This window comes from Mytilus californianus, unplaced genomic scaffold (assembly GCF_021869535.1).
Source record: "Mytilus californianus isolate M0D057914Y unplaced genomic scaffold, xbMytCali1.0.p SCAF_6, whole genome shotgun sequence".
NCBI classification, from domain to species: domain Eukaryota; kingdom Metazoa; phylum Mollusca; class Bivalvia; order Mytilida; family Mytilidae; genus Mytilus; species Mytilus californianus.
In genome coordinates, this window is record NW_026262712.1 from 101,778,623 (window position 1) to 101,795,883 (window position 17,261).

Below are 17,261 nucleotides of genomic sequence, written 5' to 3' on the forward strand. Positions count from 1 at the left end.
CTCTAGATCTCATACGCAATACGACTGGCTGCTCATTACAGAGATTGATAAACTTCAAACCCCTACAGACCTGCCTGTAGCATTACTGTTTGCATCAGAAGCTAATGGTTGACTAGGACTGTTGCAATATCGATAACAAATTAAGATAGAGATTAGATAATATAATATATTCATTGACAATATATACTATATTATCTAATCTCTATCTTAATTTCTTATCGATATTGCAACAGTCCTAGTCAACCATTAGCTTCTGATGCAAACACTAATGCTACAGGCAGGTCTGTTGGGGTTTGAAGTTTATCAATCTGTGTAATGAGCAGCCAGTCTTATTGCGTATGAGATCTAAATTAGCATTAAGCATTACAAAAATACCTAGCAATTAGTCCACATATTAACATTTCTTAAACAAGTTCGTTATAAAATGACTATCATAACATAAAATATGATTCTTTTACTCTTGATATTTATTCATCACTGACTTTTATGTCTCTCTTGGGACATTTGTGCAGTGTACAACCTACCACGAGTGTAAACATCGTCATTAATTTTGACAAGAGTTCCTGGACAAATTACTTTAATTGACGAGTTATTAAACAAATTGTGTAATTTTGTTGTTTGTCTAGCCACATCGATACACCATTAATCAACCGAAAAATTATCCATAAAAATGTGACGTCATTTAGATCTTCAACAGTTTTGGTTTTGTTTACTACTTTTTTATATAAACATAAACATAAACATATGAAACACTGCTTCGTACGTCAATATATATTATGTAATCTGGTGCTCTACTTAAAAAGTTTTATTACTCATTTATTGAATTTTGTTCTTTAGCTACTTATAAAATATACAAAATGGTTTGTAGTGGCAAAAGAAATTGCCAGATAGGTTCAAATTTCAAAGATCTTGAGATATCAGTGACCTAATTGAAAGAAAACATGACAAATGTGTTCTTTTAAATGTATTTTTTATATATAAGGAAGTATTTACTTTCGAAATTTGATACCAAGTCGGGTAGTATCATTTTGTGACTTCACTCACAGCACTTCTTGTTTTATCTGAAGCAAGTACTCTCCGGCAATGAAAGAAGGAGTAGTTGAGTCAGGCTCCTGGAAACCTCTGGTTATTTAACGTTATTGTGTCACGATGGCGAATGCCTTTAAATACAATAGAATTAAAATCATCATGGAGACTCTCACAGCAAATGTATCAAATATAATATACACAGAGTAAACTTCAGTGCCTACAGGATTTTCCACAACTTTATTTAGTGTTCTAAGCCTTGTTATTCATTCCAGGTTTTACCATCCTACTCATAGGCAGTAAGTAATTCAGGACTTATCTGAGAGAATCCCTTATACAAGTAATATGAATGAAATGTAGGTTCCATTTATTACATCCCTGAAAAGGTTTACTTTTTTTTTTTAGCTTTGTCATCTTCCTCTGTCAAAGAGAATATTTTGATGGGTTCAAATGGTTGCCTTGGTCAATGAAATCTGTAACAACTATCCTACAGATTGAACAAAGGTTTTCCTGAAATAGACTGCAGTAATCAACTTACTGATATATTTAATGAGCATAATAGTTGTTCAAAGGATTTTCCAATGAAGAATCTCTTAAGCAATTGAAATAACTTGTTATTTCCTGTGAAAACTCATCAAAGATTCCACGCTTATAATTTGGTATACCAGATAAAATTGAGAATGGAAATGGGGAATGTGTCAAAGAGACAACAACCCGACCATAGAACAGACATAGATGCACATTTAGTTTACATAAGAATCATCAGTATAACTGGAGTTAAAACAAGACTAAATCAAATACGAAGTTGAAAAGTACTTATAAATGTCATGAAGGATTTTTCCTGTGATAACCTTTCTAAAGCACTATAAATAGTATCTGTGATTTACATGTGACTGCAAAAGTAATATAAATGGAATGTGGGATTTACTATTTCATTGCTTCCAATGTAGTATGTTATTGGATATACTGCAGATGACAAATATTTAAAAGCATTGTTTTTTTGGAAAGGAGTCCATAAATGAATAATAGAAGAATGTGTCTGAGGACAGGAATGCCCCCTCTCAAGCTTTGCAACAAAAATTGGACGGATGGAAGGACAGAAAGAAGGAAGGTCAAGGGTAACACTTAATGCCCCTGTTGCCTATGACAGGGGCATAAAAAGATATACATATGTTATCATCAGTATTCATTTAAAGTCCAAATTAAGACAAAACTTATTGTATTTGTTTTTTTTATTCAAAGAGCATAGTAATACATGTTTTCATAAAGTATTGTTCATTTACAAATCACCGATTCCATAGTTTTACACACTTTTAACATTCAATATAAAAGTATTTACAACTTGATTCCATAACAATTAATTATGATTGTGACTGTTCTTATTGCTGATTATATGAAAGCTACAAAATAAAATGTACTACCATGATTTTTGGAAAACATACATAAAACAAATGCACTTTGCAATTAAAATGCCTATAATTTTGAAGAAAACTCCTAGATTCAAGGAGAACACAACATTAAAATATGCCCTTTATTGATATTTATACTTCAAACTAAAACCAAAACAATAACAATACACCTCACAGCTGGTCTGATGTTACCAGACAATATCTGTCTGGTTGTTAAATGCTGTCAATAAAAATATTTGGAAAGACAACGACCAGTTTACTGCATTTGGTTTAAATAAAGGAATTACAGTTCTCAGTGAGAATTGGAATGCAATATTGATACTATCACAGAAAAATATTATTAATTAACAGATTATTTCTATAAGTACCATATATAGACTTTCTTTGAAGATGCAAATGGAACAGAATCAAATCATTTTTGAATTTTTACATTTGAAAAGATTTTCATGCATTTGCGCATCTATTTCAATAGAATCAAATGTCAATCGTCTTAAAGGCACCTTCGGACTAACTAATTTTACTGCTGATCGATGTCTTTGTATTGAAAGAATTTTGATATGCATTTTCAACAGTTAATAATCAAAATAATCTCGTAATAATACTATTAGAAATAAAATTCTGTAAATGCTTACACAATATACATAAGATAAATATATAAAATTGTCTTGTTCTTCGTCTTGTAGGTGAATCATTCTTAAATCTATTGAAACTTCAACAGATGGCATACATTTCATTTACTGATCAATAGAGAAAATAGTTTTATAAAAAATGTAGAAATCATCCTTGTAGGAACAACACTTGACATTATATGAAAACATTTACTAAGTCATCTTTAAAATAAAGAGTCCGGACATCATCTTCTGATTATAACAATCATTATACAAAAGGATATAAACACAAATATATAGAAAAGCATTAATTTGTGTAAAAATATAAACAATAAACAACTTGATCCAGGAACTTTGGTACTAATAAATACGTAAATCTGAAAACAACCTTATTTTTCATAAAAACACAGCATAAACTTGAGATTAAACACCGTTTATGTCTTAGATAATATTTTAAGCAAATGCCTAGTAACAGTTTAAAAAAAATACTGTTCAAAATGCTTGTAATTTACCATGAAACGTTTTCAATTATTGGCACAACTGCAGTGAGTCTTTGTATATTTTCAATTTAAAGGAAATAATAACATTTGAATTGCACCTATTAAGCATGCCCAACATAAACACATACACACTAGTAGATCTAAACACACAAGGTGAGGAATATGTGAATCACAAGGTTTTTTTTTGGGAATAAAGCAGAATTAATATAACGTGTGTATATATAAAACTCTATATCTTTAATATTATATACACTCTATAGTTAACTGTTAATATATCTATATACAATGTATCACATTTTACTCTGGACAAATAACCTCTATACTAAAAGGCAATAAACTGGCACATCATATACCCATGAAAATGAAAGTACAGCAATGTGGTCACATGATATCATTATATCCATACAAGGAAGAGAAATACAAACATGTGGAAAGAATATACATTGCAGGATGGCCATTCTATTTTAGTAGACTCCAATGCTAGTTACAATGTTAAATCATATATTAAATTAGTAAGCTGTTACATCAGTTAAAGCCAAATATTCTCCAATTGTTAAAATAGTAATAATTTTAAAAGTATGCAGAATTCCCCAAAATTTGATTAACATAGCTAAATTTTCGTTGTCCATAGTGTATTTGCATCATTGAAAGAATACTTATACATTCTTAGTAAAATCATTATTAGAAGTTTCTATAAAAAAATAAATGACAATTAAATTATAAAATTCAATAGTAGCACTATTCTTTTATGAATTAATTGTTACCATGTGCTCAGCTGCTTATCTCAAAAGATCTTTTACAAATAACCTTCCATCAATTTTATTGTCAATAATTTCAAGTTTATGAAAAACAGAGCCCTTGCAAATATTTCATGGTCCTTAGAAAACCTGTTGGTCTTAGAAAATCATACAGTACACACCTAAATTAAGGGGACTAAATAATGAGAGATTACACTTCCCAAGATGACATTTCAACTTTAGTTAGATTGCATAATGACCAAAATAGAGCTCAAAACTTGCATTTTTATTTATACTGTAAATAATATTAACTCAAAACTACATGTATAAATATTCTGATCTACATTTCACAATTAATTTTCAATTTATGCCAATATAAAAAAAAACAACTCAAATTTCATGACAATGTAATTTTCCAAATGAAAATATCTAAGTGGCAATAAACTTTTGAAGCTCCTTAAATTGATAGCTTTATTGCCAGGAGAAAGATTATTACAATGCTCTAGTTCTAACCAAAAATTAAATGTTATCTCAACTAAGCAACAGGTATAGTAGACATTTTAATCAGTTGTTTCTATTGATTTTTGTTATCACAAATTTAAAGAGCAATAATATCTGGGTTGTAATACAAATATTTCATATCTTAATACTTTTAAGGTATGTATTGATAAAAATAATTCCACATCCAAGCAAAGTATTGATACCATATCGTCAATAATTTTTAAAACATTAAGGGCTATTTTGAACTTCATTTCTATATGAAAATTCAATTCATTCTTTCTTTAACTTTTATGTATTTCCATCAGTCAACCTGTGAAATTCTGTGCATCCATTTAACAAAATTTTGGAACTTCACTAAAATTTATCCACTTTCAGGGTTCTCTATAATACTGACAATCAGGATAATTTATTTCTGTTTTTATGTAGTGTCGTTGACAATTTTAACACTCAGCTGCCACAAGAATTCTTTGGACAATAAAAACATAACAATAGCCGTTTTGAACATGGAACTGTACAGTTAGGAAGGCATATCTTTTAAGACCTAGAAGAAACAGATGTAACAGTTTGGAGAAAAGCAGAGTTGATTATGAAACAGGAGCTTTAGTTGGAATATATTTCTGTTAATGTTATCTGGAAAATCACATTTATACCACAATAATCCCATATATATAATGTATAAAAATATAATAGAATAAAAATATCATTTTTCTTAAATGAACAACTGACAAAAATGACTGAGACAATGTTATTATCACAAAATACATGAATTTTTCCAATTACTATCTTAATAATAAGTCACCTAAATCTTAATTAATTTCATTGACCAAAAGAATGTCAAATTTTAGTGAGACTATTCTTCAACTGTAAAACTGTTCTCAAACATTAATAATGTTGAGCTCTTAATTGTAGTCTCTTATTGTTTTGATTCTGTACATGAAAACATTTCCATCTAGAAATTCAATCATGACATTCTAAGATTTTTTTTAAAATTCAACAAATCTCCATGAAAAGATACAACCCTCAAATAAAAAATAGTGTTTTTCTCAAAAGTTAGTGTATCAATGGAATGAAAATGAAGAGATTTGATAAACAATGCCAGTTTTCTTCTTGAGCAAACACAATATAACAATTAAACAATTAGCACTAAATTAATTATTGTAAATTATAATAAGCAAGTTGTGGAAATTAAAGGCTGTGTTTTTCCTATCTTGAAAAGATCAAGCATGCATTATTTGATGAGATGCCAATAAGTTACATACATACACGTAAATATTTTATTTCTATAATATCTGACTCAATTCACAACCGCTTTATGAATTAGAAAAAATATCGTCCTCAAAACAATATATGTGACAAGAGTAAAACTGAATACTTTGGTAGTACAAAAAATTCAAAGAATGCATTTTTTTTTTTATAGAAACCACTATGAAAACAATATTTCCTGAGTCTAAACATTTAAGAATTCTTACAGATTTTCACATTTGATTTCATACTATCAAGTTTTAGAATGCTCTTTTAAATAACAAATAATAGTTGCCCAAAATATTGTGTAATGAATTGTATAATTTTTTGTAAATTAACAGATTATTCATGCCAAATCATTTTTTTAACATTCAGAATACACATTTTTTCAACAATTACATGTACATCCCCATTCTAGACTTCCAAGCTCCTGGTCTTGAATAATATACATGTATATGAAACATACAAGTATGTCAATGGGAATGAAATAACAATAGCTCTACTTTGTAGAGTCTAGTTGATTATAAAATGTCAATCATACAGCACAATTTACATTCTCTCTGTAATAAATCATCTTCTAGACTATTTAATTATCTTTAGATCACCTGGAACAGAACGGAATGTTTGTCAGGACTGAATACTTGATTGTAAACCATCACTAACTTGCATTGGAACTCACATATATATTAATTGGATATATATTTGATTATTGAATAATTTGTTTTTTCACAGCTTATTAAATTCATCATATTTCCTTCTAAAGTCAGTATTTTCTTTCCTAGGATCTTTCTTTTTCTTGGAAGCCACTAATTCTCTCATTTCTTTTGCTGATAATTTTGTAAAGTCGACTCCGCCATTACTAGATGTTGGTGGTGGCCTGGATACGGGTTCTTGCTTGGGTGGTACATAGCCTGTTTGGTATGATGAATTGGAGACAGGTGAAGCCTGGAAAAGAGAGTTAAAGCAGGAGTTATTACAAGTATATACTTCAGGTTTCCTGGCCTAATCTTCTTGGGACTGATGTTAAAAGCATGTCAATATTATCAATCACAATGGTTCATCATGCAATACCCTGTCCAAAGAAAAGAATCAGATCTTTCGTTTCTTCTATTTTGCATTATGTCACATGTAATTGTGTTACTGGTCAAGGTTTTTAGTCATTTTCTCTTTTTTTCTCTTAAAATTCTTGTCTTTATGACCTTTTTGAGGCTCAGAAGTTGAATGTCTGATCCTATCAAATAAGCCAATATACCCTATTGGCAGTCAAGGTAAAGATATATGGCTTTATTTTTTTTTAATGTTAATGACTAAAGGATGATTAAATCTTATTGATTTTTAACAATATAAATATTTAATTTCCAATTTCGGTGAAGGTCCTGATAAATGTATATTGAAATAATCAGTGCTATCTCTTGGCCCACACTCATTGCAGATCCTATGAACTTCTTCATTGTTTACTTAGTCTTAAACTGATTAAATATGAAATATTTGCCACTGGGAGTTATGCAACCAATAAGCAATCAATCCATCAAGAATTGTTAGGCCTAAATTAATATATTGTTTGTTTCCCCAATCCCGACCCTGCCAAGCAGGTGTGGGTAGGTAGGTAGGGAAATAATTTTATTTTTCCAAAAAGCTTGAACATTATCGGATGATCAGGCAAGCCTGAAAATCGGAAATGAATAAAATAATATTTGACTAAGTTTTGACAATAAAATTTTATGAGTAGGACCATTTTTGCAGGGTCGGTCGGGATTGGGGAAACAAACAATATTTTATTTTAGGCCTTATCAACTCTTTCAAAGTCACAACTTTTACAAACTGTCATCCTATATAAATTTAACCATGAATACAAATTTTAAATTTCAGAAATTTTTAAACCACATGTATATTGTCGGACTAATTACAAGTCTAGCTACATAAAAGGCCAAAAACTCTTCTTAAGACTCGGGGAAAGCTACCCCAATCACATTGCTCATGATCACGATATGTACATGCAAAAAATGTTTTAAGAATTTTATGTACACATCTACATAATTGATCATGATAATGCTTTCATATTGATGAAAAAATGTGAGGATTGTTTAATAGCAATACATTTGATTATAATAGGATTTTCTATTAAAAAAAAAGGAATATGTTTCAGGCTTTTCTGCATCTGACAATAATTTATATGTATTTTATGTTAACACAAGCTCCAGGGTAAATAGTCACATTTTTACAAACATCCGTCTTGTGTCAGTGAAGTGTTGAAATTTATTAACCTTTAATAGCATATAATGAGAAATGTCAAACAAATGGCTAATGTACCAAGATATATACATGTGCATTGCAAAATATAAATTTATAGATGTACATCTGATCCACTATTTTTTGACAAATGTGCAGTGAACATATAATTTATCAAACAAATGTAATTAAATCAAAATTAAAATACAGACATTTCAGTTGGGTCTTTTTTTTAGTTTTTTATTACTCCTTAGTATCAACTAATTATCAAAACCACTCGGCCATCAAAAATATCCCCAAAAAACTAACACCACCACCCTAAAGCATGCAGGAACAACAGAAAATACTTACATTATTTGTTACATTTGTAGATGTACCATTTACTTGTGAGCCTACAAAAATACAGAAGATTAAATTAAAAAAAATACAGTATAGAAAATGTGAGCATATAATAATCCAGGTCCAGTTATTTGTTCATACAGTAAGTCTTCTGACTATAGTTCCACTGAAAAGGCCTAAGTATTTTTACAAATGTAATTTAATCTGAATACAGCAAACCTCAGTGTTTTTCTTGGTTGGGATAGTTCTGATTGTCAGAACGCTAGAGACTTGCTTGTTCTATAATTTTGAAAATGACATGGTACCTTTTTCAAAAAGGTGCTCTGAGGGTCCTCAATGCTCTTCAACTTCATACGTTATAAGGCCTTTTAACTTTTTTTATTCAAGCGTCACTGATAAGTATAAGGTAGACCAGCATGCCTGGTGTACACAATTACAACCCTGGTATCTTTGGTTTTTTTTTAAATGTATCACACCACAAAACATCTATGCCAAAAAAATTATTGTACATAAGAATGTAAATCCTTGCCAGTTACATGTAAATAAATATATTTCCTTTTATAGTAAGAGAGTCTGCTCTTTTCTGCTAGGTGATCATTAGTGACTTAGTCTCTGTGTATTCAAAAGACAGATCATTTAACATATGGATTTTTCCATTCATGTCCTCAAAAGCCTGGTAGTCCTGCCAGCAATTTTTGTTTCTTTTTTTTGTTGGTCTTATTTAATTATTTTGCAGAAAATTAGGTATTTTCAGTTGTACATTTTGTATAGATATTTTACAAACAAGTGATTCAGGAAAACTACAGGCTACCATGGCCCAATGGATAGATTTATTAAAAAATTTGAATCCTGTTTACTGAGTTTTGAGTCTGATTAAACCATGTTTACTTATCATGTCTGAAAGGTAAGAAATGAATGACATAATATGTTGAACTGGAAAGAACAGTCAGAGATATGGACAGGGTTTAGCGCTCACAAACAAGTTTAACCCCGCCACATTCTGTACGTGTTTGGCCTGAGTCAGGAGCCTGTAATTCACTGAGTAGTTGCTGTTGGTCCCTGTCTGTCATATTTGTTTTTTGGCAAATTATATTGTCATAAATTAGGCCATTAGCATGATTAGTTTTCTCGTTTGAATTTTTTTCACATTTTTTATGTCAGGGCCTTTTATAGCTATATAAGCAATTCAGCATAGCAAAAACCCCTACCATTAAATTTTTGTTTAAATCAAACAGTTTAATTTTGGACCCTTTAGACCCTGATGTGGACCAATTTGACAAATGGCCCCTTATTCCTAAGCGGATATGGCCATAACCCCCAAAATCAATCCAACCTTCATTTTAGGGTATGGAACCTTGTGGCACAGTTTCATACAGATCCATATATGTTTGCTTTTGGCCCCTTTTTCATTTGTTTTTGGACCAAAATTCTTAAATGGTAAGGGCCATTACCCCCAAAATCAATCCCAACTTTCCTTTTGTGGTATAGAACCTTGTGGTACTATTTCATAGAGATCTATACACTTATACTCAAGTTATTTATTGTCTAGAAACCAAATGTCTTCAGAGGATGATGACATTGTCATTATATGGCTGCAAATTTTTGTGGCCTTGTACAGTACCTGTTGATAGGGGTATACTTACTTCTCTCAGGAGTTGTAATATTTTTAACATTAGACATTCTACCATTAACACTAATTCCTTTTGCTCTGAAATAGTCATCAGCTGATCTGTCCAACACTAACATTTTTGTTTGGTCTCCACCAGCTTTAATCCTTTGTATCACTTGTTGATGTGAATCATCTTCCACATTTTCCCCGTTAACTTCAATAATTCTATCTCCATCCTTTAAACCACCTGCATCAGCTGGTGATCCAGCATCAATCTGACCAATAAACTGGCCTTTCCTGTCTCTTTCAGCATGTAAATTAAATCCATATCCCTGAAAATCTGGCCACTTTTTGATATGACACAAACGTGGATAATAATCCGGTGATATATCTTCCTCCTGATTCCTATCATTTGTGATTTCTTCATTAGGTTGTACACCATTGCTTACACCTAGAAATACATTGTAATAAATCATATGAATATACAAATTAACGAAAAGTGGGTATAAAAAAAATTTATAAATGTATATATATATTACAATGAGACATCGACCCAACAACACAAAAAGGTACATCTAGTGGTCAGTATACAGTCTAAAACAATAGAATATAGTGTCCATAGATAAAGTATACATAAACTAAGGTTTAAACCACTGTTGATGTTCCTGACATTGGACAAGCACATGAACATAAGGTTAGCTTAAGCTAAGTTTTTTTTATATCTTACTCCCATCTTTCAACCTCAGTCAGAGGAATAGTAAAAAGTACATGTACATGTAGTAGTCATGTATATAAATGATTGTACATGTACAGTGATAAACTGTTGAGACAGAGATAAGTCTCGTCGGTCAGCATAAAATTCAGAAAAAGACAATCTGATGGACAGCAACATGGTTTATTAATTCAGTTGCTGGACCATTATCTAGTGTGCAGGGCCTGAAAATAATCTGATATGTACTGATAGTAATGCCACTTTATACAAAATGTCATTGATCTACCACAAGCAAATCCTATCAAACAAACTTCAGAAGAAAACTTAACACTGAAAACTACTAATTAATTAAAAGTCACTGGACCATGTTCTAGGGGCAGGGCCTCAAAATAGTTGTCAAACTGAAACAGATAGTAATGTGACTTCATACAAAATATTATTGATCTATCACAAGTAGATTCTATCAAACTAACTTAAGCAGAAAACTTAACAATTGTTGACGCGGTCGTTGGCAGAACTGTCGCCGGAAAAGCAATCCCTATGCTTCGCTTTCCGCAACTTTCGCCACAGGAGTACAGAAAAGGCACTTGCAATATGGTATCAAAGCATGCTTGCTGTGACTGAAAGCAAGCTCAAAGTACTGCATCTACCATGTTTACTGATATGAAATCATGCCATCCAAATTAAAGAGTAACACATAGGAGATTGATGAGTTACAGTTGTTGCTTTGTGTTCAGCAGCAAATATCATAAATTAACATGTACATATTCAATAAATTTTGGTTCATAGAAGAATTAACACAATTCTTTTCTTCAGGGGCTTGGGAACTTGGTTGAAGTTGTTTAATAATAAGGTGTGTATGTATATGTGTACATAATCAGCTGGTGAAGGCAAGTGTGAAAAACTCACCACAAACACTTAATACTGACAACCACTTACAAATATCCTGTTCAAAGCTCTTAATATTAAGAAGATTAAGAAGTGAAATAAGTGGTCAATGAATAAATTGCTTGTACAAACAAACTACTCATACATGCAAATTAGTTACACCCAAACTATAGTAATAAATGTATATCAAGATATGCACTTTTGCTGCTGTGCATCATGCTTGTCAACAACTTGTTATGCATGCCTTTACACCAATCTTATTGTTCAAGTTACAAACAATGTATCCATACAGTTACCTGTAGACCATTTGATTTCAGATATTGATTCAAGTTCCTCAAGGTTTGGACATGTATACTGAAGTTGTAGTATAGGTCATAGATGGAGTAAGAGTCATATTTCTCCAAATAACTTTTTCCTATAAAATAATCTGTTGACACAGAGTAATGTCTCACCTTTATTGCCAATGAGACAACTGTCCATCAGAAATATAAGGACAAGGATGTTAACAACCATCCCTAGTCAATGCTAAAAGTCATACATATATATATAGTATATATGATATGTTTCTTACATGTATAAATGGACCAGACCACAGATGTTGATAAACCAATCTATGCATGGCTTCTTATTCTACACATACATGTACAATGACTTGAATGTAAAGTCTACACATGCAGGTGGCATTTAAACTTAAACAATAAATGTATTAAAAATTCCATGATACATGTACATACTGTGTATATACCTGTATAAAATTCAAACAAAATTATTCCATGATACATGTTTATCATGTACATACATGTACAGTGTATACATTGTATATACATGTATAAAATTCATACATGTACAAATCTGAACACACTTCAATTTGTACTTAGTACTAATAAGGATATACTGGGTTATAAAACTAGAAGTCTGTACTAGTACTATCTTCGATTCTGTAAAAACAAATAGAATACACATACTAAATGTTCATGTATTCTTTTAAGACAGCTTAAATTCTATTCTTATTACAAACACCTCCATATAATTCTCCACACATAAATCCATCAAAAAAGGTGTTGTATTGCCAAACATACAGATTAAAGACATAATTATGGCTGAATTGATAGAAAGTTACCTTTCAAAGGTAAATAACTTTTCAGCCAACAGGTAAATGGCTCATTTATAATCAAAATTCATTCATCCACAAAAAAATGTTATTCTTCAAAACATGAACTAAATACAAATGTTCAAAACAGCATTTAAATTTAGTTTATTTTATTTATTATGTTGATAAAATTTTAATCCTGTGTATGCTTGTTTTCAAACTTCATAACTTCTTCAACGAGGAAGAAAACAGTCAAGGTGTCTGATCAAAGACCGAATGTCAACTGAGGCATTTCTAAAATCCAAAGTATCATAAATTGGAACACATAAGTCACTCCTTAACATTTTAGTACTGTACATGTAAATAATGTATGAAAAAGTCTTTTCAACAATTAAATGTTACACAATTTACATTTTTATAAGTTCAATATGTATTTTCTACAGCATTGAATTGGTACATCTAAGGCCAAAAATAAAATTTAAATTGTTTGATGTTGCTTTAATACCTAGTCTACCCAACTAAAATGCAGCGTTTTCATCGTTTTCTTGTCTAAAACATGTAATTTGTGTTCTTGGCCCCAAAAAAATCAATACCTACATGTAAGTACCTACCCAACTATACAAGGCATGGGTAGGCAACATCAAACAAGGAATTTGTTAAGGGTGGCCTTAAAGGCTTTTACATTTGATTCATATCATTTCCATTACCAGAAAATAAAACTTTTTTACTACACAGTATACATGTACACTGATGTTTTATGTCATTACACACATTATGATCACACTGGACCCTACATTCTTAAACTGACAAAGTAAAGTGCTTGTACCTGCTTGAAATTGTATAACTTAGATGTACGTGTATGTATGTTTTTCTAGCCTACCAAAAGTATTATGTAAATTTTATTATTTATCACATTTATCTTAGCCATAATATATATGCAGATATGGAAATTATTCAAATTAAGATATTCATCCTTTAAACAAATGACTTAAAATTATATCATTTAAAACCTAGATGAAATAAATGTACTTTGAAGGAATGCTAGCAATTGTAATCAGCTCTATTATAGATCTTTTTACTAGGCTTACCTCTTGGCTGATTTAACAACTGTTTAACAATGGACATGTGTGAAGACACTGTAATCCCTTTAGATTTGTAGTGGTCATCACCTTCTCTGTCCAGAACTAACATTGTTGTGCAGTCACCACCTGCTTTTATTCTGGCTATCACCTGCTGATGTGTCTCATTTTCTATATTTGCTCCATTAACTTCAAGGATCCTGTCACCTTCTCTGAGACCTGCTTCTTCTGCTGGAGAATCTTCATCAATTTTGCCAATGAACTGTCCAACACGGTCACGTTCAGCATGCAAATTAAAGCCATAACCCTGAAAATCAGGCCATTTTGTTATTTTGCAGTTACGTGGTAAATGTTCTGAATCTAATTCCTCTTCTCTTTGGACTTCTATTTCACTGGTGGCAGCTGTGACTTGCTCTATCTCTGGTTCAGGCTCCTGTGGTTCTGGTTCTTGTGGCTCTGATCGATCTGACCTCTCTGATCTTTCAGACTTTCTATCTTCCTCTCCCCCAACAGAACTTCTTGGACTTGCTTGTGCATCATCTGTTAGAAAAATGTTGTTATATCAAAGATGTATTGATTAAACAAAATAAATATAAGGAGATGTGGTACCTTAACCAATGAGACAAGTACATTTATTATACTTCACATTAAAATGCAAGATTTTGATTGGCTAATACGAGGGAGACAATTTACTCTATCCCATGGCTGAGTGGTAGACAATTTTTTTTAATGTCACCCTCTCGTCCAGACCAATCAAAAATCGATAATTTAAATGATAATGAATTGAATTAACATTAAGTAATTAAAGACAATGCTTAAGTTCTACGTTTAGACTCAGATTTTATTTTATGACTGTCAAAATAAAAAAACAAAACTTCTTGCTTCACTTCTGTCGATTTTTCTAATACCTGTAGTGTTGTATGTATGTGACGTCATAGAAAATACTTTTAAATAAAATTCATCTATAAAAAAGAATAATAATAGGACATTCAGTATAATAAATTAAATAACACATAGCTGAGAGGGTGATAGAGCAGATTGGTACCCCTCGAAAAAGCATCGTCAACCTTGGCTTCGCAGCGGTTGACAATGTTTTCTCTGGGTAACAATCTGCTCCATCACCCTCTCAGCTATATGTTATTTATATAGGATACACCAGAGACCAAAGATCAAGAACTAGTACATTGTAAACAACTATAGGGCATTATAAGGGCTTCAAAATGAGCAAAATCTATACTGTACATGTATATAGTCAGCTATATAAGCTTTCCTTTTTTCCTTCATCAAACCTGTCACTACATATTTAACAGGTTGGGCTCAAGTCAGGAAAAGTGGGGTATTCCCTGTTTTCAGGGAACATCCCAGTTTTCTGGTGTTAAAAAACCCCAGTTTACAGGGACTTCCTTTTTCTATTTCAATTCATGGCATGATATTTACAAAAGCGCATGTTTTAACTGTATCAGTAGTATTTGTAAATACTTTAAGTATCTCAGGAACAACAAAACATGAATAAGTGAAGCCTTGTTTTTTCTAGAACTCAAAAACATACAAATCTTTTGTTTAGGAATCAGTTGATCAAGCTGCATGCTCCAGGTGTAACTGATCATAACTGAATTATGTTCACTTCTATTGAAATTTTCTATTCATTGAATTTAAATGCCTAAGTGATTAACTTATCTTTTTGTCTTCTCATAATTGATGATCAAGGTATGAATTGGTGAACAAAGGAATTGTTTTGTTGTGAGTTGAGCATCAAATAAGACTTGAAATTAGCTTGATTTTTGAACTTATAAAAACACTTGCTATCATATAACATTGTTATCACATGTAGAAGGTGCGCTTTTGTAGATTTCATACCATAAATTGACAAGGAAAAAAGAAGTCCCTGTTTACTGGAGTTTTTTAACACCAGAAAACTGGGGTGTTCCCTGAAAACAAGTAATACCCCAGTTTTCCTGACTTGAGCCCAACCTGTTTAACCTTAATCATTGTCTTTATTGTGATTACACAGTATCAGTGTTTTATTGCAATGTGGTACATGCTAACAGATCAACAACTGGTGCTATATCTGAATAGATTTTATAATAGAATTATTATGTATATTAAATGTGGTGCTAATTAAACTTTGGGGAAATTTTACAAGTAGGGTCCTAGCTATTAAAATATAAACATTCTTTAGTGAGAACTTTAAACATTAAGTCAAAGTTAAACTTTATATGTTTCTTGTCGCAAATTAAACAATAATGATATCTACAATGTCAATAAGTTAACAAAAATAATTATCTATCTCGCTCACCTGTATTATCTTGTTCATCGGGGCGTGGTCTTATAGAAGTTAAATACACAACTTCGGGCAGATCGCTGCGAACAACCTGTTTATTTTCCTTGTAGATCCTGTCAGTTTCTGCATCGACAACTAATAACTTAACCTCCTCTCCCCCAGCTTTTATACGAGTGACAACTTGTTGATGGTTTTCGTTGCCAATATTAACTCCATTGACTTCAACAATACGATCACTCTCCTTTAATCCTGCCGCTTCAGAAGGGGACCCTTCGTCTACCTTTCCAATATACTGCCCTGCTTTTCCCTTTTCAGCATGTAAATTAAAACCGTATCCTGGGAAAATATTGTCAGGCCACTTCGACAAATGACAAAGTCTTGGTTTATTTTCCTGATCACTCATTTTAGAACAAGTGAAACTTTACAAACTTTTGATAAAAATCTACAAATATCCCCACCTGCGAAAGTGTCAATGGGTAGGCGAGCAATATGGCGGATGACAGTAAGTCACATGACACTGAATGACCAATCAAATCGTTTTACACACTACCAGGTAAGTTCAACTGCAGGTAAAAAATAACATCAAAGTGCCGCTGTCAAATTTGTGTATTGACCAATTTGGAAGGCGGAAAGTGCCGCTGTCAAATTTGTGTATTGACCAGTTTGGAAGGAGGGGGAAAGACCGCGCTCTTAAGGAATAGTCAAGGTAGTGGCTTGAGAAAGCAAAACTAAAACATACCGATTTTGTGTCATGGATTAATACCTCCATATCCTTTGTTTTTCTCTCAGGTTTTTCTATTCTCCTAATTTCTTTTCTATCCTCCTTTGTTGAGTTTGTAAAGTGCTGAGTGGAAAATAAATATTGAATTAAATTGTGGAGGTCTTGATTCATAAGTATTAGGGTTATCTTGAAATATTCAAGGACCTCCTGGAATAACATTTCACTGAAGATTTTTGATATCGTCGGAATTATGGAGTCATGAAATATTTTACAGGAGGTTCTCAAGGATT

The 17,261-nt window shown here is 31.6% G+C and overlaps 1 protein-coding gene across 1 annotated transcript; it reads right to left on the reverse strand.

Moving 5' to 3' along the window:
• Positions 1 to 2,543: 2,543 nt before the first annotated feature.
• On the reverse strand, positions 2,544 to 16,755 carry LOC127706759 (Na(+)/H(+) exchange regulatory cofactor NHE-RF2-like). The gene is made up of 5 exons (XM_052211425.1): positions 16,266 to 16,755; positions 13,979 to 14,509; positions 10,235 to 10,651; positions 8,604 to 8,644; positions 2,544 to 6,968 (listed from the first exon to the last, which is right to left on the reverse strand). The coding sequence occupies exons 1-5, from the start codon at positions 16,651 to 16,653 to the stop codon at positions 6,750 to 6,752; spliced, it is 1,596 nt and encodes a 531-aa protein (XP_052067385.1). The 5' UTR covers positions 16,654 to 16,755; the 3' UTR covers positions 2,544 to 6,749.
• Between the last annotated feature and the right edge of the window lie 506 nt (positions 16,756 to 17,261).